Genomic DNA, 23,237 nt, shown 5'->3' with positions numbered 1-23,237 from the left:
ACTAAGGTAGAGCCTGCCGCGCCTATTACATTAATCAGGATAGGATTTTTTTGTCAATAAACTTTCTGTTGCAATCGGTGCTGCTAAGATTAGAAGTGTAGGTAGGTACCTTCGTCCGATGGTCCGATCTACAAAACTGCCGGGGCCTAGAACCTAATATCGTAGTGATTACATAGGTAAGTAACTCTCTGTGCCTATTATCATGTCGGAGTGGCTCTCAATCGAGGATCGTGTTATAAACTGATTTTTTTTGTAATTAAACAAATGCGAACACACCTTTATCAAATCTATGATACACACACACACCTTCATAGTTATTTTGCACAAAACATAAGCGGTCTACCACTACATAAAACTTTTTGTGGCATCTGGTGGCATCGTAAAACCCTTGCTGCTATAGTAATGTTACCCGTTTCTATTGTACTTCAGAGGATTTGCTAGAGCTATCATCTGGCAAAGCTGTTGACAACCGCCGTCACTTTGACATTCATTGACACTCTATGCTCTTGACAATGACATAAATAGTTACCATTTTTCGCTGTCGAAGAGATTTCGTGAATTTTGTAATTTTGAATTTATCTGGAAGAATTATTCAATAACTATTGTAATTCTGTTGAAAATTTTCAAATGAACTTATTATGCACGCTGTGTAATGTTATAAAAATATCATTTGTATGGGACATTTTATTAATAAATCACTTTTTTGTGAATTAGTGACTACTGACTGGATGAAGCTGTGTTGTTTTGAATTTATCATGTGTTTATAAAAATACCTAATAGAAATAATAATTAAGTGATCCAAAGATCAAAACTCGACCATGGTTTTCGAATCAATAGTTGTAGATGTACTGAACAGGTTTCTTGGAAATTACGTCGAAAATTTGAACAGATCTCAATTAAAACTCGGGATTTGGGGCGGTAAGTTTTGTATGAGGCGTGATGTCATACACATACCCTATAATTGCGGTTGTTTTTATTTATATTTTGCTGTACATTTATTTTTTCAGGTGACGTAGTACTTGAAAATCTAATACTAAAACAAAATGCCCTGGAGGAACTCAACATACCTGTTCAAACTGTTTATGGCCACTTAGGTATACCATTTAAATATTAATATTCTATTGACATTAAAAAATAGATAAATTTTATAGGTATAGATATTGAAACAGAGATATTATATGGCTTGATAATAGCTTAGTGGTTAAGATTCTCTGACTTATTTGTGATGTTAATTACTTGTTTTAATGGGGACGGAAAATATTGTGAGTTAATACTCTTGCTAACTCAATGTTGAACATTGTGATAGCCACCTAGTTCAATTGACATTTATTTTTAAAATCCTTGAAGGTTTTATATGAAAAAATATTTTAATATCAGTGAAGCAGCAATGCAGAACCAATCAATGTCAAATGAGCTTGTTGGCCATCATTAAGTGTTGAACACTAAGTTTGAGAATAATCCAGCAGGAGTGGTTAAACATAAAACAATAGGACTACTGCAGTATACACACACTAGCAATATTAATTTTGAAAATATGATGCAATGCATCTTCGGTAGCAAATAGACACAATTCAGCATTTCTAGCTTGTGATTAATTTTTCTGTAGATGGCTATTGGAATGCATTTAAATGTTGGCACTGAATTTCATAATTTACAGCAGTGTAAAATTATCTATTACTCAGGTATATTTTACTACTGCCTATAAAAGTATAATTAATCTAGGCAGGAAGAAAATAATGCTTTTATTATGTACCAAATTAGTTATTTGACAAAATGCACTCTTGATAACATACCTAACTAGTGTATACTGTATAGGTATACTTACTACTTCTAAAAATAAAATCACTGAATGTAACCTACTAATACAAGGTCACAGGTAGTTAGCATGCAACTTAGACCTTATTAATTATTATGGAGTAGATTCTTCAAAGAGTGACATCATGCCTCCAAATGGTTACCTACCTGTTTGAGTGTAGTAGTGACTCACTCTATTAAATATTAGAGGATAACAATTGTGAGATTGTACTTGATAGGAATACAGGTGATAATTAACTAATTTTATAGTTTACTTAATTAATAATGTAGTTAGAGAGAGACATTTGTTTGAGTTTTATAGGTACTTGCTACTTAGTTGTTTGCTACTCTAAGTATCATGAGCACTATTATCGTTTTTACTTTTTACTAGATGATCTTCTCCATTTTCTCTCAAGTGGATTTTTTGAATATCCTTTTTCATTGAGAGATTACATTAAACATACCTGCAAAATCTTAAATTTCTAGACTACGCAGATTCAGCTGCATTTTGATTTTAGTCAGTTTCTCCTTTTTATATAACTACTAGATGATGCCTATGACTTTGCCTGTACAGATTTATTGATTATAAGTATCTCATGGGATCTCTTCAATTTTTCTAGTTAAAAATTAGCCTATGTTGTCTTCTAGATGCAAGCTATGTCTATACCATATTTTCTCAAAATCAGTCAAGTAGACCGACTCTGAAAATAGTTTGCACAGTTTAGTGTACATTTTTGTATCCAGATGCCTATAAGCCGCGGCGGTCAGTCGCGTATGATAATATTTTGTTTCCGTCTTTAGGCTTATTTGGTAGAAAATGAATTTCAAAATTATTTTATTTGTGAAATTATAAAAATTATAATCATGAAATTATGAATATACTAATGAAAGTGTTATTAATTAGTTCAATACAACATATTCAAAACTAAAATTAAATCAGGTTCCTACTAAATATAATAATAATTAATTATTTTAATGTAACCTCCATAACAGCATGTTATCTAAAGTGTTACTAAACTTATTAAGATAAAACAATATGTACTTATGTAAAACATTTTTTTTATTTAGATTTTAGCTCACTCTATAAACATGTGCTTGCCTATATATATCTATATTAACAATATTTTAAAGATAACAATTATTTATTACTTTGTGGAGAGATAAGATATGCTTAAAAATTATAGGATTAAAGGCAGCCAATACTAATCAATATTATTATTAGAATTAGTCATTATTGTTAAAGATAAAAAGATTATACTAGCTAGTTAATCATAAAAAGCTATGGTCTGAAACCTTGTTGTTAATTATACTCTGATTCTATATTTATTTATAGTAAAACTAGCTATTAGGTATATTGCGACTTCACATGGACTTAGGCTTTTTGGCAAAACAAGGAACCCTTATTTATAGTTTCATCTGGTCGGTCTGTCCATCTGTCCATGTGTCACATCCATTTAAAAGTAGCTGTTTGAGATAAATTTTACATTGTTGAAAGATGTTAGGTACATTTTTGAGGAAATCTAACAGAAACAGAATATATATCAGCTAGAGTCTAGATCTCGTGTTTCCTATACCCAAAAGTTTGAGCTGTATGTAATGTCAGTCAGTAATTTTTTTCTTTCATCTTGATATGTATGGATAAGTTGAGAGATTTCTAATCTGCAGGAAAGCTTGTACTAAAAATACCATGGAAAAATCTATATGGTGCATCTGTGGAAGCAACTATAGAACGGTTGTTTCTTATTGTAAACCCCACCGCTGAAGTTAAATATGATCCTGAAAAAGAGGAGAAAATGGCGCTGGCAGCTAAACAAGCAGAGCTCGCTAGAGTTGAAGAAGCTAAGAAGAAAGAGGCAGAAAAGGGTAGGTATACTTTGTTCACTTTTAATAACAATTTTCCACAGTAATTTATTTAATTCAATCATTTCTAATCAAGCTTTCCATTGACTATGATTGCAGATGATAAATTGGATGAGACGTTTGTTGAAAAATTAGTAACGCAGATTATTAAGAATGTCCAGCTTAAAATAAGCGATATCCACGTAAGATACGAGGACAGCATAACAAATCCTAAAGCGCCTTTCTCGTTTGGTATAACCCTACACAATCTGTCCGTCCACACAACAGACGAAAATTGGAAGCAAACTGTCATACAAGAAGCTGTAACCAAGATTTTCAAAGTGAGTTCTTAGGTTGAAATCTATAGAGTGCACTTTACTACTTTACTTTTACTTAGACTTAAGTTTCAGTTAAAACGACACAGATTAAAGCCAGCGGTACAACGCTGTCTCGTTTTAACAGTCTTATGTCTTTTTGATCTCAGCCTGAGAAACATTTAATGTTAATCTACAAATCACATATTTAGGCTGAATGCTCCACATGTGCTTTTTAACCCCCAACCCAAAAAATGGGTGTTATAAGTTTGACATGTCTATCTGTGTATCTGTCTGTGGCATCGTAGCTCCTAAACTAATGAACCAATTTTAATTTAGTTTTTTTTTTGTTTGAAAGGTGGCTTGATCGAGAGTGTTCTTAGCTATAATAGTTAATCGGTTCAGCCGTTTGAAAGTTATCAGCTCTTTTCTAGTAACTGTAACCTTCACTTGTCGGGGATGTTATAAATTTTTAATTTACACTTGTAGTTATTAAGTTTATTGTACAAAATACGCGATGAATTGATGCAACGCATCCTTGGTGAAGGAAAACATTGTGAGGAAACTTGCCCGTTTGGGAGTTCTTCAAAGGTGTATGAAGTCATCCAACGCGCACTGGACAGCGTGGCGGACTGTGGCCTAAACCCTTCTCATTCTGAGAGGAAACCCGTGCTCAGTAGTAGGCCGGTGATGAGTTGATTACGATGATGAATCTTCCCTTGAAGTTAATAAGTAAAAACCATTTCGAACGACACCGTTACGAATTAGCCTAAAAAATTGGCGATTATGAAGTCATCAAATTATTATGATTACTAAGCTTCCATCTTAGTATTCCTTTCCTGTTACAAAAGGTTTGAGACAGTCTAAAGTTTTTACTCGTTGCTATTGCTATCTGGCCTCCATGAGTTCACAACCAGTTAAGGATAAATATATTGCGCTCTGCGTGTTCAAATGTATGAACCTATTTCAGTGAATGATTGTGATTATTTATATTATTTCTATTAACAGATTTTAAGCTTGGAAGGCTTAGCTATTTATTGGAATCCTGCCACCGAATTGTATTCAAAGAATGATGTTGAACAAATTAAAAAGAGACTACAGGGAGAGATTGCTACAAAATCCTCAAAGCCATCATCTTATAAATATGGTACTTAATGCATATTATTATTGAGGTCGGGAGGTCGGGGGTTCGATCCCGGGCACGCACCACTAACTGTTCGGAGCTATGTGTGTTTTAACCCCCGACCCAAAAAGAGGGGTGTTATAAGTTTGACGTGTGTATCTGTTTATCTGTCTGTGGCATCGTAGTTCATGAACTAATGAACCGATTTTAATTTAGTTTTTTTTTGTTTGAAAGATGGCTTGATCGAGAGTGTTCTTAGCTATAATCCGAGACAATCGGTTCAGCCTTTTGAAAGTTATCAGTTCTTTTCTAGTTACTGTAACCTTCACTTGTCGGGGGCATTATAAATTTTAATTAACACTTATATGTAATTAATTATCACTTGCTTTAACGGTGAAGGAAAACATCGTGTGGAAAGCTGCATGAGAGTTCTCCATAGCGTTCTCAAAAGTGTGTAAAGTCTGCCAATCTGCACTTGGTCACTGTAGACTATGGCCTAAACCTTATTCTGAGAGGAGACCTGTGCTTAGTAGTGGGCCGCCGATGGTTTATCGTGATGATGATGATATTGATGTTATTACTGTGTAATTCAGTTGTTTCCCTATTTTCTCTTTATATTGACAAAGCTAATTTTACATCAACCTTCTGTTTTTATCTTTTATGGTTTACTTCATCCATATACAGTTACAGAAATAAAAGTCTGGCTGAAACTGGCATTCTTCCAAATAGAACGAACGCAGTTAGCTGTATAATTTGATAAGGCGACATTCCCAGATTCTAGAAAATCAATGTGATGTTTTAGGGTTCCGCACCAAAATGGATTACGATTACGATAGTAAAAAAAATCTAAATCCGTTCTTTGAGATTTTAACAGGGCTCTCTCCGTCACTTACTCCATACAATCGTAGTTCCAATTTCATTTGAATATTAAGCAACCAAAGTCCATGAAATTTTGCGGACATATTCTAGAAACTAATATCTGTGCCTGTGCTTTTCCACACATACATAGCTTTCTCTTTTCAAGTACCTAATTAAGTCTGTCCGTCTGTGACGTCTATTTATTTCAGTAACTACTAATGCTAAAGTAAAGTTTAAAATCAATTGTTCTTTAAGTTTAAAACATGCTTGCCCAGCTTTATTCATAACACAAAACAGCAATTATTACGATTGGTTACAGCATTGGGTCCTATAAATGCAACAGCCAAATTAAAATTGAATCCCAAACCCGAAGGCGACTTTCCAAAGTTTAGTATACCAAAGGTGATTCTTACTCTGCATATGGAGCAACTAGCAGTCAGTCTTACAAAATTGCAGTACCAAGATATGATGCTCTTAGCAGATTCTATGGACAGAATGAGTAAAGGCGCACCATACAGGTTAGTTCATATAACATTGTGAAAACTGTGATCTTTTTCTTCACCCCCATGCAAACTGTGGAACCAAATCACTTCGGCGGTGTTCTTACTAGATTTCCATGCGGGGTTATTTAAAAGGGCGGATCAACAAATTCCTGCAAGGCCGGCAACGCATTGGGCGATTCCTCTGTTACTGCAAATGTTCATGGGCGGCGGTAATCACTTAATATCAGGTGGACTCACCTTCCGGTCGCTCGCTATTTTTACACATTAAAAAAAAAAATAACGATAAGTAAGGATCACGATCTTTGTTTATCCTCATCATCATCATGCTATGAAAATTAGAAATAATTGACGCTGTTAAATATGACTTGCCGCATCTCAGAACTATGCGTAGGCACACATAGGTAAGAGTGACAGGGACGATGCTCTACAAAGAAGATATCTCTTTCTAAAGTTTGATGTCCAATCTTTCCTGTCGGGAAGTGTAACTGCCCACGCGTGTTTTTTGTAGGCCGTAGCTACTGTAGTTTTAGCTAGTTTAAAAAAACTATAAAATTATATAAACTTTCAGAAAATACAGACCCAATCTGAACATATACAAAGGTCACTACAAAGCCTGGTGGCATTTTGCGTTCAAATGTATTCTAGAAGAAGAGGTTAAAAGAAGGCGACGAAATTGGGACTGGAACCACATGTTGGCTCATAGGTATGAAGTTTTCCATAATAATTCACTTAATTTTACTTATTGCCTAGTCCAATTGCTCGCCATTTACTGCATTCGGAAGTGTGAAAATTGAGTTGATCCTTCATAGGATAACACCTTCGAGTGATAAAAATTTTAAATGAGTGTTTTTGATACTTGAAAAGGCTATATCACAGACAGACTTTCCATTATTAGTATCCATAATATAAATGCGAAAATTTATTTGTTTGCTGGTTTCTCCTTAAATCACGCTGCAACGGATCGACGTGATTTTTGCATGAATATAGTCAAAGGCCTTGAGACTGACATGGGCTACTTTTTATCCTGGAAAATCAAAGAGTTCCCACAGGATTTTAAAAACCTGAAGTCGCGGACATCAGCGTGTAGATATATTTATTTTTATAGACTTTGGTCTGGCCTCGGAACGAATTTCTGAAAATCCTTAGAGGAAAGTCTATGTCATAGAAAAGACCTACGTGCTGCAATACTTAGTGGTTTAAGCTGTATTTAATGTGTGAGCGGTGTTCGTTCACATGTTAGTTACTCAGTAGTACCCTTACATATTTGAATAAATTACAATTTAATTTCATATAAATTGATTTTCACTTTTACAGGCAATTATGTAAAGATTACGCGTCTGCTTACCAATGTAAGCTTAGCAACAAAGGTAAAGTATCCGCAGAAAACAAATGCGTGCTTGACGAGGCAGAGAAAACACTGGACCTCTTCAACTTGGTTGTCATCCGACAGAGGATAGAAATGGAGGTAGGTCGCATGTGATATAAGCGCTGGACCTACTGTTTTAACTACCCTAACTTCAAAATGGGAAGTCGTTTTTTTTTTTTTATTTCGCAATTTTTTGTTGACTGTGGTTTTTATGGCACTGAATGTAAAAAATTTTATATGTTTAATAAATATAAAATAAATAGTAAGTGATAAAAAAAATAGTGGCCCACTGTACTTAAAATATGCTATGCCAAGTTAAATACCTTCTGCTCCTTATGCGAGTCCGACTCGCACTTTTTATTTCGTAATCCAAGTGTTAATTATTATAAACAATATTTAAATCAGGTGGAGAGGCTGGGTAAATTGGAGGAAGAGGCGAAAAAATCCCGCGGATGGTTCAGTGGCTGGTGGTCGGGCGGCTCTGCCAAAGACGATGAACTTTCAGAAGGCGTTGCTATAAGTAAGTGCAAATTCCATTTTAATATAGAAACTTCTACGAGTATTATCTTCATTCGTTCGCTGTAAAAAAATATATTTTACAATACATTTGCTCGTAAAATGTCTCTTACTTGAACACTATTAAAACTATCAAATACCATCCTTGGGCACTAAAATTATTAGCGCAGCTATTAGCCTATAAAGTTATGCAGAAATATTAGTATTCACACTAGTGCGGAAATATAATGGCCGCTATACGAAACATCTGTTTCGCAACCGTAGATCATCTCCCGCGGTTCCTGCAGGTCTTCGTCGCTGCCATCGTCACTGTAGTTCTGGCATGCGGAACTAATGGTGTCCTTTTCCAAGGATGATGGCGTTGTCTTGGCGTTAAAAGCGTCATATATTTATATTCATAATAAGCTTGTGCCTGCGACTTCGTCCGTGTCGACTACACAAATTTCAAACCCCTGTTTTATCCCTTTAGGGATTGAATTTTCAAAATTCCTTTCTTAACAGATGTCTACGTCATAAATAGCTATCTGCATGCCAAACAGCCCGATCCGTCCAGTTGTTTGAGCTGTGCGTTGATAGATCAATCAGTCAATCAATTTTCCTTTTATATATTTAGATGAATATCACTCATGATAGTTTAAACTTTAAAAAGGTTGAGATAATATTTTTGTTTTCTAGTGAAACAATTCGAGAAAGCAATGACGCCAGAAGAAAAAGAGAAACTTTTCCGCGCAATCGACTACCAAGAGAACACGGCCCCGCTACATTTGCCCACGGAATACGTCGCCGTGGAAGGATACTTCCGTCTAGACAAACTACAAGTCTCAGTCAACGACCTTGTTGAAGTTTTGCGAGCTTGCGTCGAGAACGTTGAAGTTGATATGAAACAGAGACCCAGTGCTAATGCTTTGAGGTTTGGAACCAAGTTATGATTTTAGGCCTATATCGTGGTTTAATGACGATGTAAATAGCGGGTACGCCCCACGATTAACCGATCGGCTGTGCAGTCCGCGTGCAATCTGTATAAAGTTAATGTAAAGTACGCGTACATTGGGTAAACTGCACGGCAAATGCGTAGTCGGTCAGCAGTTGTGTTAACTGCAAATAAACTGCATCTCAACTGCAATTTTACACTCAGTTTGAAGTCCAAATGCAGCACATCTATCTAGACTCTTACAAGATAGGTACTTAATCTAACTGTGTGTGCATTGATATAAGTAAGTAATTTTTTTTTACAGAGTGGATGTTCAAATGCGTGCGTTTACGGTAACTGGAAAATGTCAAGGTGACTTCGAGCCCCAATTAGTAACATCGAAAGAAGTGTCAAAGGACGTCAATCTTTTGAATGTGCTATTTGAAACAAACCCGTTAGGTAAGAGCCTGTTTGATAAAATCTCCAATGTGTGTATAATGTTCTCTCCAAAGTCCAAGCTCAAGATTTGCCAAGGAGCCAAGGAGCTGTGGAACGTAGTATACTTGGGCTAGAACTAGCAGATCGTGCAAGGAATTTTGCTTTAGCAGATCGTGCAAGGAATTTTGTTCTAGCAAATCGTGCAAGAAATTTTGCTATGTGTTCCAAATCGCGAGTAGCCAGCGTTGGCCTTACAGCCGCTTTATTTAATGGGGCTAGGCAGGTTATGTGTGCGATATGCCATATGACTTGGGGGAAATCTTATTTCTGGATTTTCTATATTCATCAACGCCAGCTTGGCAGGCCGAAATGACGATAGCGTGGTGGAATAGATAAATTTTGCAATTAGGATTGTGATATGAGGAACCCTCGTAGCTTTAATTTTAAGTTTACGTAATTAATTATAACCACTATATCATCTTACAAATCTAACAATTCTGACCATCAAAAGGAGTACAATAGTACCTACTTTGAATGAATGATTTGAGTTTGAGTTTGAATCGGAGAGAGGCCTTAGTCCAGGCGTGGGACAGTACAGGTGAATTTAAATTAGATTACAGATTAAATTTGAATGCTTCTTCTAGACGGTGCATGCGATCAGCGCGTCAGAGTGCAAGCACGTCCTCTTCAAATAGTATACGACGCACAAACGGTCATCGAAATTGTCAATGTATTCAAGCCACCTACAGAATCCACTGCTTTGACTACGTGAGTAGAATAATTGTCCAATTATATGGATTAAGTGAATTCTTCTAACAATTGTTTCGTTTGCATATATTTTATTTACAAATAACTAGCAACTTTTTTTAAGATTGTTTTCAGTACATGTATTGGGTATACTTTAAGTGGACTGTGTCAGAGTTTATGTAATAGTGCACAACATAGAATTATTACAATACGAGAATGTCTATTTTTTTCATCTTGACATGTTGAATTATTTGACAGTTTACAAGCGGTAGCGGAGAATAAGCTGTCAGACTTGAAAGAAAAATCCACACTGGGCATGCAGTACGCGGTCCATCATCACACGTTTATTGAATTGGACGTGGACATTGCTGCGTCGTTCATCATTATTCCAAAAACCGGCATGTACAAGGGGTGAGAAATCTATATCTTATATAGTGAAAATGCTGAATACAGAATCAGAATGGAAACTGAGAGAGAGAGACAGAGAAAGGGAGAGAGAGAGGTAGAGAGAGAGAGAGGGAGAGAGTGAGAGAGGGGGGAGAGAGAGAGGAGGAGAAAAGAGTAGGAGTGTTCTTGTTGTAATTTGAACTTGATTTATATAATTTTAGAGAGGAAGCGTGCGCAGTAGTGAAGTTGGGTGCGATCAGTGTGAAGTCGGCGCCTCGCGCGGAGCCGCTCGATGTCCACGCTCTGCATCGCCAAGGCTTGCCCGAACAAGAGATACTGCAGGAGATCGCCAAGCACAGCTACGACCGCATGGCGCTCCGACTCACCGAGATGCAGGTACCAGTAGTAATATTGTGAAGTTGGGTGCGATCAGCGTGAAATCGACGCCTCGCTCGATGTCCACGCTCTGCATCGCCAAGGCTTGCCCGAACAAGAGATACTGCAGGAGATCGCCAAGCACAGCTACGACCGCATGGCGCTCCGACTCACCGAGATGCAGGTACCAGTAGTAATATTGTGAAGTTGGGTGCGATCAGCGTGAAATCGACGCCTCGCTCGATGTCCACGCTCTGCATCGCCAAGGCTTGCCCGAACAAGAGATACTGCAGGAGATCGCCAAGCACAGCTACGACCGCATGGCGCTCCGACTCACCGAGATGCAGGTACCAGTAGTAATATTGTGAAGTTGGGTGCGATCAGCGTGAAATCGACGCCTCGCTCGATGTCCACGCTCTGCATCGCCAAGGCTTGCCCGAACAAGAGATACTGCAGGAGATCGCCAAGCACAGCTACGACCGCATGGCGCTCCGACTCACCGAGATGCAGGTACCAGTAGTAATATTGTGAAGTTGGGTGCGATCAGCGTGAAATCGACGCCTCGCTCGATGTCCACGCTCTGCATCGCCAAGATTCGCTGAACCTGTACGGGCAAGCCAGGAGGATATAATGTAGGAAATTCCAAACACTGCTGCGGCGTCCCCGACTTCGTGCGAAAAAACTAAATGAATTGTTATTAATCCCGGTCTAATTTTGGTAGCACGCAACAGCAGCTTTATCACCAATCAAACATGCTAACAATAATAATTAGTCTGTTATGTTCTGTTTCAGATCGTTATTGCTTCTCCAAAAGAAGATTGGCATTCCGCGATAGCTTCCAATGAAGCGACACCCTTACATTTACTGCAACCCACCAACCTAGTCATTCAAATTCACAAATGCCTTATAACCGACGACCCGAGGTTGCCAAAAATTAAGATTATGGGCGAATTGCAAAAAATTGCCGTCAGTGTATCGGAGGATAGGTAATTTTTTACAAGCAAATATCACATAATACTATAATGTGTAGTCATTTTACGTCCAATTAACAAATGAATTGAATTTCCAGGTTACTTACTTTATGTGAAATATTAGTGAGCATGCCTTTACCACAATCACAAGAAGCTACCCAATTGAAGGTAAACATTCTTGATGTTATGATTTATTAAATACTTCAGCGTGTTTGATTATTTCTTGATTTATTTTTAATTTGTTTTGAAGATATTTTGCTACCAGTTAGCTTACACCATATCTGGTCAAGTTATCCAAACAACGATAACTGTACAAGAAGGCGACGGTGCGGTAAAAATACTGAATTATGACTTTTTGTTTTTAGCAGTGGATAACTTCACATTAGACAATTGTGCTAATTTGTTTTACATAATCTCTAAACTCAGTCGAGGTCTAAAAGTGATGCTATCTTGTACCGCAGGAAACATTGTGAAGGAGATAGCACTACTGTAAATTTAGAGATTATGCACAACTGAATTAGCATCAATACTATAATTACACACATTTAGATATACTCGTCTATTTTGTAGTATAATTTAAATATATGGTCATGGACTTCATAGTACAATAGTATTTAAATGTTTTTATTTTTGCATTTTAACACAAAAACAAAATAAATAAACTCGGTATCAATTAAATAAAATTATTATTTATTTAGTTACCATATTGTACTTAGTTACAAATCACGTCACATTTGAAAAATACCTTTATAAGTAGATCTACTAAAACTAATTCATACATAAGTACCATATAGGAATATTAAAAATTGTTAGTATTATAAAAATTAATGTCTGATTGTTCGTTCGTTCGTTACCCATGCGAACCGATTCATTCATCCAATTGAGTTGAATCTTTGTGTTGTATTGTTCTGGACAGTTGTACCCGGCAGGAAAGATGGCGCATAGAACTTTATAAAGAGAATAACGGATTCGTAAAGCGTTATGTGTGTCGTTGAGACCGACATGATGGTCAATGGTATGAGTGACAGAGACGACGCTCTACGCAGCCGAAGTCTCTTTTTAAAGTTTAATGTGCAAATTTTGCTGCCGGGTTCTGTACGTGAATTTTTTTGACATAGTACCATTACAATATACAGTAGTAGTACAGTAGTGACGCGTGAGTCGTTTTAGCAGACGCATTTCAACAGCGTTAGCAGTAAGTTTATAAATCATAACAACGGTAGCAGGCGTACTTAATAAGTTACAATAGTATAAAAGATGATAAAATAACCTTATTGTTTTTAGCCGAGTGATTCAAAGGCATCCAGTCTATCACTTTTAAAATACCTAGATCCAGTAGAGAAACAAAAAAGGGACACAGCACGATCTAAACAAAGAAAAGATTCGGAACACACTGTGCAATTGACTGAGGTTGAAGCGTTCTTTATCATGAAAGGTAAGAAGAATATTCACTATTGCTTTTCAGAATCAGATTTAAGGAAATTAAATTTTTATCACCAGAGTTTTACATAGACCAGTGCTTGTGCCAACATCAGTATTCACACGTGTTATTTTTTTAATAGCAAGATATGCTTGCTCTTGACGATAATCATCACACTTCACACTAATATTATAAAGGCGAAAGTTTGTATGTGTGTGTATGTTTGTTACTCCTTCACGCAGAAACTACTGGACGGATTTGGCTGAAATTTGGAATGGAGATAGATAATATCCTGGATTAGCACATAGGCTACTTTTTATCCCGGAAAATCAAAGAGTTCCCACGGGATTTTGAAAACCTAAAACCGCGCGGGCGAAGTCGCGGGCATCGGCTAGTGCTTAATAAAAAGCAATGATGAGGTCTAGTTTGGAGCGGGCTTGCCTAGCACGGTAGTCGGTGATGCGACCTTGAAGTTTTTACCCATCCCGAAACCACCCAACGCGTCTAATGAAGTTTTCACTTCAATAACATACAATTATGTGCGAGTACATAGGCTGCACTAAAAGTATCGGGAATGGAATATTTCCACTGTCCCTGTCATATTAAAATCTTTTTAATTGAAAACTCCTTGGTTTTAAAAATCGAATACCATTTATTCATTTAAAAAAAGATTCTCGGTCTTTTCACAATGTCTTGTCAAACTTGTTTAGTCGTTGAGAAAATGGAATTGACTCGAGAAAATTCTAGAGTGATGATTTATTATGACTTTCGAAGTGGTTTAACACAAAAATAGTGTGTTGACCGGATGATTTCTGCATTTGGTGATGAAGCCCCATCCAAAACCACAATTTATCACTGGTTTGCTGAATTTCAACGTGGACGTGTCAAGCTCAGTGATGATCCCCGTCAAGGTCGTCCAAAAACTGCAGTCACCCAAGAAAACGTTGATGCTGCTCGTAAGCTGATTGAGGAAGATCGACATGTGACATACCGCGAAATTCAGGCAACTTTAGACATTGGCATGAGTCAAATACAAATATTCTTGCATGAACAATTAGGTGTAAAAAAGTTATTTTCCCGATGGATACCGCATTTGCTCTGTGAAGAGCAAAAAGCGGCTCGCGTTACTTGGTGCGTCAGAACTCTCGAAAGATTCCACGCAGGATCCTCAAATGCTGTATACAACATCGTATCAGGTGACGAATCCTGGATATACACGTACGAACCCGAAACAAAAAACCAGTCACGAGTTTGGGTGTTCGAAAATGAGTTAAAGCCAACAAAAATTGTTCGTTCACGAAGTGTTGCAAAAAAAATGGTGGCCACGTTTGTCTCCAAAACCGGCCATGTTGCGACTATTCCTCTTGAGGTACAAAGAACGGTTAATGCAGAATGGTATGCTAGCATTTGTTTGCCACAGGTCGTTTCTGAACTTCGTAAAGAGAACTGCAACCGCCGCATCATCCTCCATCACGACAATGCGAGTTGTCACACCGCGCACAGAACAAAAGAGTTTTTAGAGCAAAAAAACTTAGAATTATTAGACCATCCGCCGTACAGCCCCGACCTAAGCCCTAATGATTTCTTTACTATCCCTAAAATAAAGAATACATTGCGTGGTCAGAGATTTTCATCACCTGAAGAAGCTGTGGACGCCTACAAAACGGCCATTTTGAAGACCCCAACTTCCGAATGGAATGGTTGCTTCAATGATTGGTTCCATCGTATGGAAAAATGTGTCAAATTTCGCGGAGAATACTTCGAAAAGCAATAAATACATTTTTAAATAGTAATGTTGTGTCACTTCCTTGATTCCCGAAATTTTCAGTGCCGCCCTCGTACTAAGTGTAATTTTCTTTTCAGAACTGATAGTAAGCGTCAACAGAAAAACAGTACATGCAACGCAAGACGATAAGTTTTTGGTATTCTCTCTGAATCTCCTAGAGATTACAGCCACACAAAAAACGTTTACCCTAGAAGCGAATGTAAGGCTCGGTTCCGTAGACATGCAACACCATAGAGCGGGACGGAAGATCATCAATATGATAGAGACACCGGAGTTGACGACAGATGTTGATGCGTCGGACAGTCCAGTGTTGACGACTGCATCCGTCAACCAGTATTTGTTCGCTGTCACGTATAGCAATGTAAGTGAGCTGCGGGTCGATTGCGGAAAAACTGCATCAAACTTTTTTTAAAATCTCAATTGTCATGATTGGCTGAATTTATGGTATTCTTGTTGCAATAATGTACTGCAGTCAGTATTGAGCAAGCGTCAACCAATCAGAGGTGATTGCGATTGTAAAATTGTAGCTGTCATTTTACCGTAATCGAGCCAATGAATGGTTATTTCATTCTCACGTACAAGTACGAAAAAGAAGCCCAGGAAGAGAAGAAGGCTACTTCATCCATATCTGCTGGAATTTGATTAGACACCTGATTTCGTTTGCGTGGATTTAGGTTTTTTAAAATCCAGTGGGAACTCTGGTTTTCCAGAAAAAAGTTTGTCCCCGAGATGCAAGCTATCTCCGTACTTTTAGTCAAAATCGGTTAAACGAAAGAGCCGTAAAAAGCTAACAGACAGACAGACACACTTCCGCATTTATAATATTAAGTATGAACTAATTGACATGTTCAGTGTTTCAAAAAACTTCTTCAGTTGTTGCATATGGGTAACACATATGACATCTGAACTTTCTATACCGAGTGTTTTGACCTGTACACAAATTGTGGTTTTGTAAAGCATACATGATTATGATAAATTCGCAGGTGGATAAAAAATGTCCGGAGTTTCGAAGTCATTATGGCTCAGTGGAACAAATGATCGAGTTGGATTTTACCAGATTAAAACTTTTGCTGCATCTTGAAGGTCTACAGGAAATTTTAGTTGTAGTCAATGAGTACCAGGTAAATATGTTCACCGTCAAAGGATTCTACTAGCATGACTTTGGAAACCTACCGACTACTGTGATAGTTGAAGCTCTTTAGCCCATTGTTTATACTTTTAGACTGTTAAATACTTATTCCAAAGTCAAAGTCAAACCATTTATACAAATTAGGTACCATTGTACATTTTTTGATGATCATTCTTGAATTTGTTAGATAATGTAAAAATAAGAGTTCAGTTATTGTTTATTTGAAAATCACAGAAAGACCCTTCAATTTACTTATTTGTATAGATGTAATGTGGAATTATTTATTTACCAATCTTATACAATTTTAGACGAGGTTACAATCGATTCAGAGTACAGTGGATAGGTACGCGAATGCGGGACCATTGGAAACCATTGCTGAAGATGAAGAATTCTCGGTTGCCAAGTCTAAAGGTAAAGACTGCATTTAATGAAATGTGTGCCAAATCATAAAAGAATTTCATAATTGCACGAAAATATGAATGGAAAAGTTGGGTATGCTGAATTTTCAAAGAAAAAAACTTAGTGTCATTTAAAATAATTTTATCTATACTAATATGTATTAAAAGTTTTTTTGTAGAAAGTAATTAGGAATCGATTTTGAAATTTCTTTCAGCAGTAGAAAGCAAAATTATTCCTGAGTTCCATAGGCTATATTTTATTTTCAAAATAATAAGAGATCCCTACGAAAATCGCAATAAGGGATCCGCGCCAAGCCGCCTGGGTTGCAAGTTAATAATATGACGGATAAAAAGTTCCACAAAATATTAATTTAGTACCGACTTCGTCCACGTGAAATTAAGTCGTTAAAAATCCCGTGTGTATCACTTCTTATCTAACCCTCTATCTGCCTTCCTTTCCCTTAGAATTTCCCAACATCGTAAATGCTAATACTTTTTACTTTACTTGCTTTACCTGACTCACTTTCCTTACTCTTATAGATGTATAGCTTGAGAAATGATGGATTTTCATACAAATTTTCATCTCCTGACTTATATTTTATGCTTTAGAAAAATCCTCACAAACCAATATACCAACAAACAAACACACTTTCGCATTTTTAATATTAGGAGATAATTTTAGTGAATATTAAAAAAAAAAATTAAATCGACGCTGGAATTTTAGGCATCTCTGTTTTTGTATAGTTGTTTAGTAAGCTAAACGATTCCAGCGAGTGTAGCAAAACCCTCACGTCGCAAGCAAGTGGAGAGTATCCAACTGAAAATTAACGTTAAGATCGGAGCTGTGGAGATCGAATTCGCGACCGACGTCAGACCGCTGTCCATAGTGAAGCTGCAGGGCGCCGGCGCTGGACTGATACTCAAGACGTCTTACACGCAAGTCGACTGTGCCATCGCCTCCATAAAGGTGGAAGATTTGAATCCTGAAACAGTTCACAAAGAGGTATGGTACGAGTATAACACCATATTCACAATCATTACTATGAGGTCTCATAGTGCGCTCGAAACGCACAGTGTAGGTTCCACCAATCAGATCATTGTAAATTGACGTGACATAGTCATCTGATTCCAGATTTCACGGTTTTCCTTTAATTTAATTTATCAAGTTTCTTAGAGAGATCTGATCCTTATAATGACCCTAATGATCTATGCAATAAAAGTACAGGTTGTAATTTTTACAGATTTTTATCGGTTCGATTCCCGGGTGTCACAAGCGAATTTTCGAAAATCTTTGAATGCAGTTTTCTTTCTATTTAAAAATGAAGGAATGTTTTCGTTGAGTAAAATTTTCTGTCTACAGTATTAAGAGTACTTTCCCTTCAGGTGGCATTACAAAATTCCACCCTGTATACCTTCTGAGTGAGCCTTTAGTGAGCCTTCTGTACCTTACAGCTACAGAAGGCTCACTCTTTTGGTATATCATAATCATAATATGGTTTACGTAATTTATTAGAATTTAAGAAGACAAGAATCTAAAAACTTAACTTGTAGTTATTTCTGTTATCTTTAGTTATGGAACGTCTACAAGCAACAATTCCGGTTTCTTTCTAGGTGTTACGATAATAAGCAAAAAATACTGTCATATCATTACTATTTCAGATATTGAAAGTGCTAGGCGGTGACGTGATCAACGTCCAGATAGTGTTGTACAACTTGGACCAGTACCCAACAGTCAGTGACGTCAATATGTCCATAGATGCCCAAATTAATTGCCTTCGCATTGTGTTCCTCAACTGGTTCGTCTCTTCTATGCTGGTAAGTAGAATTTGTAACTGTCTTTTTAGACTTGCAATTATGTTCCTTATTATTTATTATCTTGGTTACTTAATTATTACCTGATGATTTTACTAACGATTTTACATACATAGTATGCTTCTTTTTGTCCCGGAAAACTCAGAGTCTCTACGGGATTTTTAGATTACCCAAATCCACGCCTTTGAAATCGCGGACCTCTACAGAAATAGCTTCGGATATAGGCTACTTTTATCCCGGAAAATCAAAGAGTTCTTACGAGATTTCTAAAAAACCGAAACTTACGCCAACAAAGTCGCAGGTGACATCTAGTTTTTACATAACGTTTTTCGTAGGAATTCTTGAACAATTTCCAAACTGCACAAGCGGCTATTATCGAAGCGTCGTCGCAAGCGGCGGATGCGGCGCGCGCCAACGTGCAGAACGCGTACCAGAACTCCACCAAGCTGTCGCTGCGCGTGCGCCTCGCCGCGCCCATCATCATCGTGCCCGAGAACTCCAGCAGCCTGACCGCCATGCTGCTCGACCTGGGCCGCATGAACCTTAGCAACAAGTTCGTCGACGTGCCCGCTATCGTAAGTGTCTACCTGTACTCTACATTACTGACAGTGAACGTGCAAAAGTACCACATTATTTATTTATTCATTCAAATACAAGTTAGCCCTTGACTGCAATCTAACCTGGTGGTAAGTGATGATGCAGTCTAAGATGGAAGCGGGCTAACCTGTAAAGGGTATGGCAGTTTTCATTAAACCCATACTTCTTTGGTTTCTACAAGGCATCATACCGGAACGCTAAATCGCTTGGCGGCACGGCTTTGCCAGTAGGCTGGAAACTATGCCTCAACGCCATGCAACGTTGACAAGTTACACTATACAATGTAAATAAATCTAAATTTTAGTGCACTCTACAAATTTAAACAATAGGCTTACGACTGGCGTTCGGCACGCGGTTTGACACTTCTAAATTAAATTAGTTTTGTGTATACTTATTACATTGGTAAGAAAAAGATGCGAATACTCTGATATTTAGTATCAGAATCAGTAAGCCAGTTTCTCCTATAAATTGTCTTTGTTGTCTTCATCAGGACGTCGATAACAAAGTAACAGTGGACGAACTAACGCTCGAACTGGAAGACATGAAAGTATCGTGCGTGATGCTAACGGACGAGAACGACTTCCAAGGCGCTGTGCACGAACGCAAGTTGCTGCGTCCCACGAGCTTCAAGCTTTTCGTCAAGCGCAGCCTCTCCTCCTGGTACGAGAGCCTACCCGACTTGGACATATCGGGAAGGATGAAAACTATTGCCGTGAGTTCTTTTGACTTTTTGCGCTTGAATTCGGTCGTATTTTCTGAGAAACTTTTCAACCCATAAGTCTAAATTTACATATAAACAAATTGATTGAATTGAAACCAGCAGGCCAATTATAAAATGAAATATCGCTTCGCAAAAGAAATACCCAGGATAATTGCAGGATATTTGTTTTGTAATGCGATATTATGTTATTTTAATAAGCCCAGTTGTACTCAGTTTGCTCATAATAATTCTGACTTAATTGTGGGTTGGATTGGAATGTATTTTAGAAGATACATATATTTATTGTGTACAAAATACAATTACTGTCAGGTAAAAAGATCTTTGGATGAATGTAGAGGGGATATTATGTATGCGTAATGGTACAGTACTACTACGGTACTCGAAAGGTTGACTGGCGAAAGGGATAGTCATCCCCACCGTCGTTTCTCACTTCATACCACCAAACATATATTGATAAATCATCCACTGCGCAGGTTCAAGGTCAGAGTTCCTTTTTCTTAACTTCAACAGCAAGATGGCGTGCTGTGAGGATTGTTAAACTTTTATTATTACCAAGATTATTTTGTGTTTCATTAGATTACCGTGGGGCATAGCGATTACAAAAGTATAATGAAAATTCTGAACCAAAACCTTCAAGAAGGTCAAACAAAGACGGAAGAAGCCAAATCTCAGGCAGGCGTGTCCAAAGCAACCTCCAAAGTGCCTATGAAGAGCCAAACGAGTAGGATTCAAACTAAATCGACCGTCACTGTAGTGACGCCATCGAAGGAACAAACTAAAATGCCACGAACTACTATAAAGTTCGCATTTACGATGGACAGTTTTGTTATAGATCTCATGAATACGAGTGACGTAAGTACCTAACGTATAATATCGTACATAGTCGTTAATTTTTGAAAATTTAATGCCATCCTACTAATCTAGAAACCTATATACTCAAAATGAAACAAATAATTTTATGAGTTTTATAAACAAAAATTTCACACTGTAGTTTTCTAGATTTTTAGACCATTTAGGTTTAGATTTTTTTTATGTTCAAAGAGCTATATTGATGCCGTAAGTATCTTCACGTTTAATTTGTGGTGCTATTTATATATTATTTTCAACGAAAAATATCCAAAACTATAACTCAATTTATTCATATTTCAATGTTTGTTTTAGTCGGAGGATTCAATGTTAGTAAAAGACGTGGATCTGGCCCGTTTCTGTTTAGCGTTACTATCAGTGAAGGGTCGAATGTTCTCGGACGGTTCCATACACACTTCAGTGCTACTGGTGGACTGCACTCTTGATGACACCAGGCCAGGCCGTGGAGCTAAAATAACGAGGTGAGATTGCGTTTTGATCCTATATTTTTATCTATATCCTAGGTTTTTCTGGAATTTCACTATTGGCACTACATTGTTGACTCGGATGCCTAAGGTGGAAAAGAATCGGGCAGTGAAAAGATAGGGCGGATAGAGTATAGTGTCAGAGGCTAAAATTGTCTTGTAGGCATAGAGCCAGCAAAGTATTACAAGATAATCTGTAAATTAATCCTGATTTTCACAATTTTTGCTGTATCACATCAGAGGGATGGACAAATGAACTTCGACGGCCTATTCCATGTTAATTTACCAAGATGTAGATTGTCCTTTAGCAGAAAACATAAATAAGTTTCTGGGATTCAAATCGCATAAAAATTATTCACATTGCACTTTTATACTAGTCTAGAAGGCGTGATACCACAGTCAATATATTATAGATAGATTAACTTGGCACCTGTTAAATATGGCATATGAATAACTTGCATCACCAGGTATTTAGAAAGGCGACGCGACAAACAAGAAGTAAAGCGTTCCGTGTCAAATGAAACAGTAGAGAAAATCATGGAGACACCCGAAAAGATACGCAGCATGATCGACATTACTTACACCATGAAGAACGGTGATACCTTCGGTAAGATTCACTTCACGAATAAATATAATATCATACATACTATATCTTCTAGATTAAGGCCCGATATCAATCTCCGCTTGAGAGGAGAGGTTATGTATTCAGTCTACCAATTAGATTCATAATAGATGACGCGAAAAAATGATCACGTCATCTTTTAACAAGTGTAAATTAAAAATTTATAACACCCCCGACAAGTGAAGGTTACAGTAACTAGAAAAGAGCTGATAACTTTCAAACGGCCGAACCGATTTTCTTGGATTATAGCTTAGAACACTCTGGATCAAGCCACCTTGCAAACAAAAAAAAACTACTTAGGTGGATACCAATATCCACCTAAGTAGTTTTTTTTTTGTTTGCAAGGTTTTGTTTAGGCCCAAGCCTAACAAGATAGACAGCATACTTGTACTTAAATTCAAGATTGAGACAAAAAGATTTCTACTAGTATCGTAACCAGAAGTCAATGTAAAAGGGATCTAAACTGTCTTATTTCAAGGCTCTAACTTGTCCATATAGATAAATGTATGGATGCACTATATCTGCTGTAGATATAGAAACATTTGCAATGATTCTATGACTTGAGCATAAGGGGATAGGGTCTATTTTCCTCATCTATCAACGTTATTGAGATGTACTAAGGGTATGGAGAGTTTAACTCGTCCATACAGATAGATGTATGGATGCACTATAACTGCTGCAGATATAGAAAATTCGATGACAAATCTATGACTTAAAACAAGGGGGTTAGGTCCATTTTACTTATTTTTATTCAGATATGCAAACGAGTACCTACTAAGGGTACCTACTAAAAATACTTGTTTTCTTCCAGTTGATATGAGGATATTTAGCTTCAATCTAATCCTTGCAATGGATTTCCTAAACAAGATTGCCGAGTTTATGACTACTGGCTTGAGTGACGCAACGCCAGACTCTGAACCCATAGAAGATGTTAAAGCTGTGAAGTTGCAGACTGAAAGGTCTTTGGACAACGTGACCGTAAGAACATTATTGTTTCACTAGTTAATGCCCGCAACTTCGTTCGCGTCGATATAGGTTTTTTTACCCTTAGGAACCCTTCAACCCTATATAGATATAGGTTTTTTTACCCTTAGGTCCCTTAGGAACTCTTCAATTTTTCGGAATAAAATGTAGCCTGCTGTGTTAATCGAGGGTATAATCTATCTTCATTCTAAATTTCAGCCAAGTCCGTCTAGTAGTTTTTGCGTGAAAGAGTAACAAGTAGACACACATACACACAAACTGTCGCCTATATAATATTAGATTGTTTCTTATTTTTT

At 37.2% G+C, this 23,237-nt stretch overlaps 1 protein-coding gene across 3 annotated transcripts in view; it reads left to right on the top strand.

The window, feature by feature from the left end:
* The first annotated feature begins 532 nt into the window (after nt 1-532).
* LOC123867557 (vacuolar protein sorting-associated protein 13) overlaps nt 533-23,237 on the top strand; it is a 49,120-nt gene continuing 26,415 nt past the window's right edge. For all 3 annotated transcript variants that reach the window (XM_045909644.1, XM_045909642.1, XM_045909643.1), the window contains exons 1-28: nt 533-918; nt 1,008-1,094; nt 3,460-3,657; nt 3,754-3,974; nt 4,956-5,094; nt 6,248-6,446; nt 7,000-7,134; nt 7,746-7,896; nt 8,203-8,317; nt 8,989-9,223; nt 9,549-9,682; nt 10,306-10,429; nt 10,667-10,819; nt 11,017-11,191; nt 11,963-12,156; nt 12,240-12,309; nt 13,426-13,576; nt 15,425-15,708; nt 16,331-16,468; nt 16,785-16,887; nt 17,645-17,877; nt 18,534-18,689; nt 19,022-19,261; nt 19,774-19,995; nt 20,581-20,856; nt 21,166-21,332; nt 21,803-21,942; nt 22,769-22,935. In XM_045909644.1, the coding sequence (XP_045765600.1) occupies nt 819-918; nt 1,008-1,094; nt 3,460-3,657; nt 3,754-3,974; nt 4,956-5,094; nt 6,248-6,446; nt 7,000-7,134; nt 7,746-7,896; nt 8,203-8,317; nt 8,989-9,223; nt 9,549-9,682; nt 10,306-10,429; nt 10,667-10,819; nt 11,017-11,191; nt 11,963-12,156; nt 12,240-12,309; nt 13,426-13,576; nt 15,425-15,708; nt 16,331-16,468; nt 16,785-16,887; nt 17,645-17,877; nt 18,534-18,689; nt 19,022-19,261; nt 19,774-19,995; nt 20,581-20,856; nt 21,166-21,332; nt 21,803-21,942; nt 22,769-22,935 (4,707 nt within the window). In that variant the 5' untranslated portion in view covers nt 533-818. The remainder of the gene's footprint in view (nt 919-1,007; nt 1,095-3,459; nt 3,658-3,753; nt 3,975-4,955; nt 5,095-6,247; nt 6,447-6,999; nt 7,135-7,745; nt 7,897-8,202; nt 8,318-8,988; nt 9,224-9,548; nt 9,683-10,305; nt 10,430-10,666; nt 10,820-11,016; nt 11,192-11,962; nt 12,157-12,239; nt 12,310-13,425; nt 13,577-15,424; nt 15,709-16,330; nt 16,469-16,784; nt 16,888-17,644; nt 17,878-18,533; nt 18,690-19,021; nt 19,262-19,773; nt 19,996-20,580; nt 20,857-21,165; nt 21,333-21,802; nt 21,943-22,768; nt 22,936-23,237) is intronic.

Source organism: Maniola jurtina, chromosome 8, assembly GCF_905333055.1.
Source record: "Maniola jurtina chromosome 8, ilManJurt1.1, whole genome shotgun sequence".
Lineage (NCBI taxonomy): Eukaryota > Metazoa > Arthropoda > Insecta > Lepidoptera > Nymphalidae > Maniola > Maniola jurtina.
The sequence above is the reverse complement of the archived record's forward strand: the minus strand, read 5'-3'. Positions and strand labels throughout refer to the sequence as shown.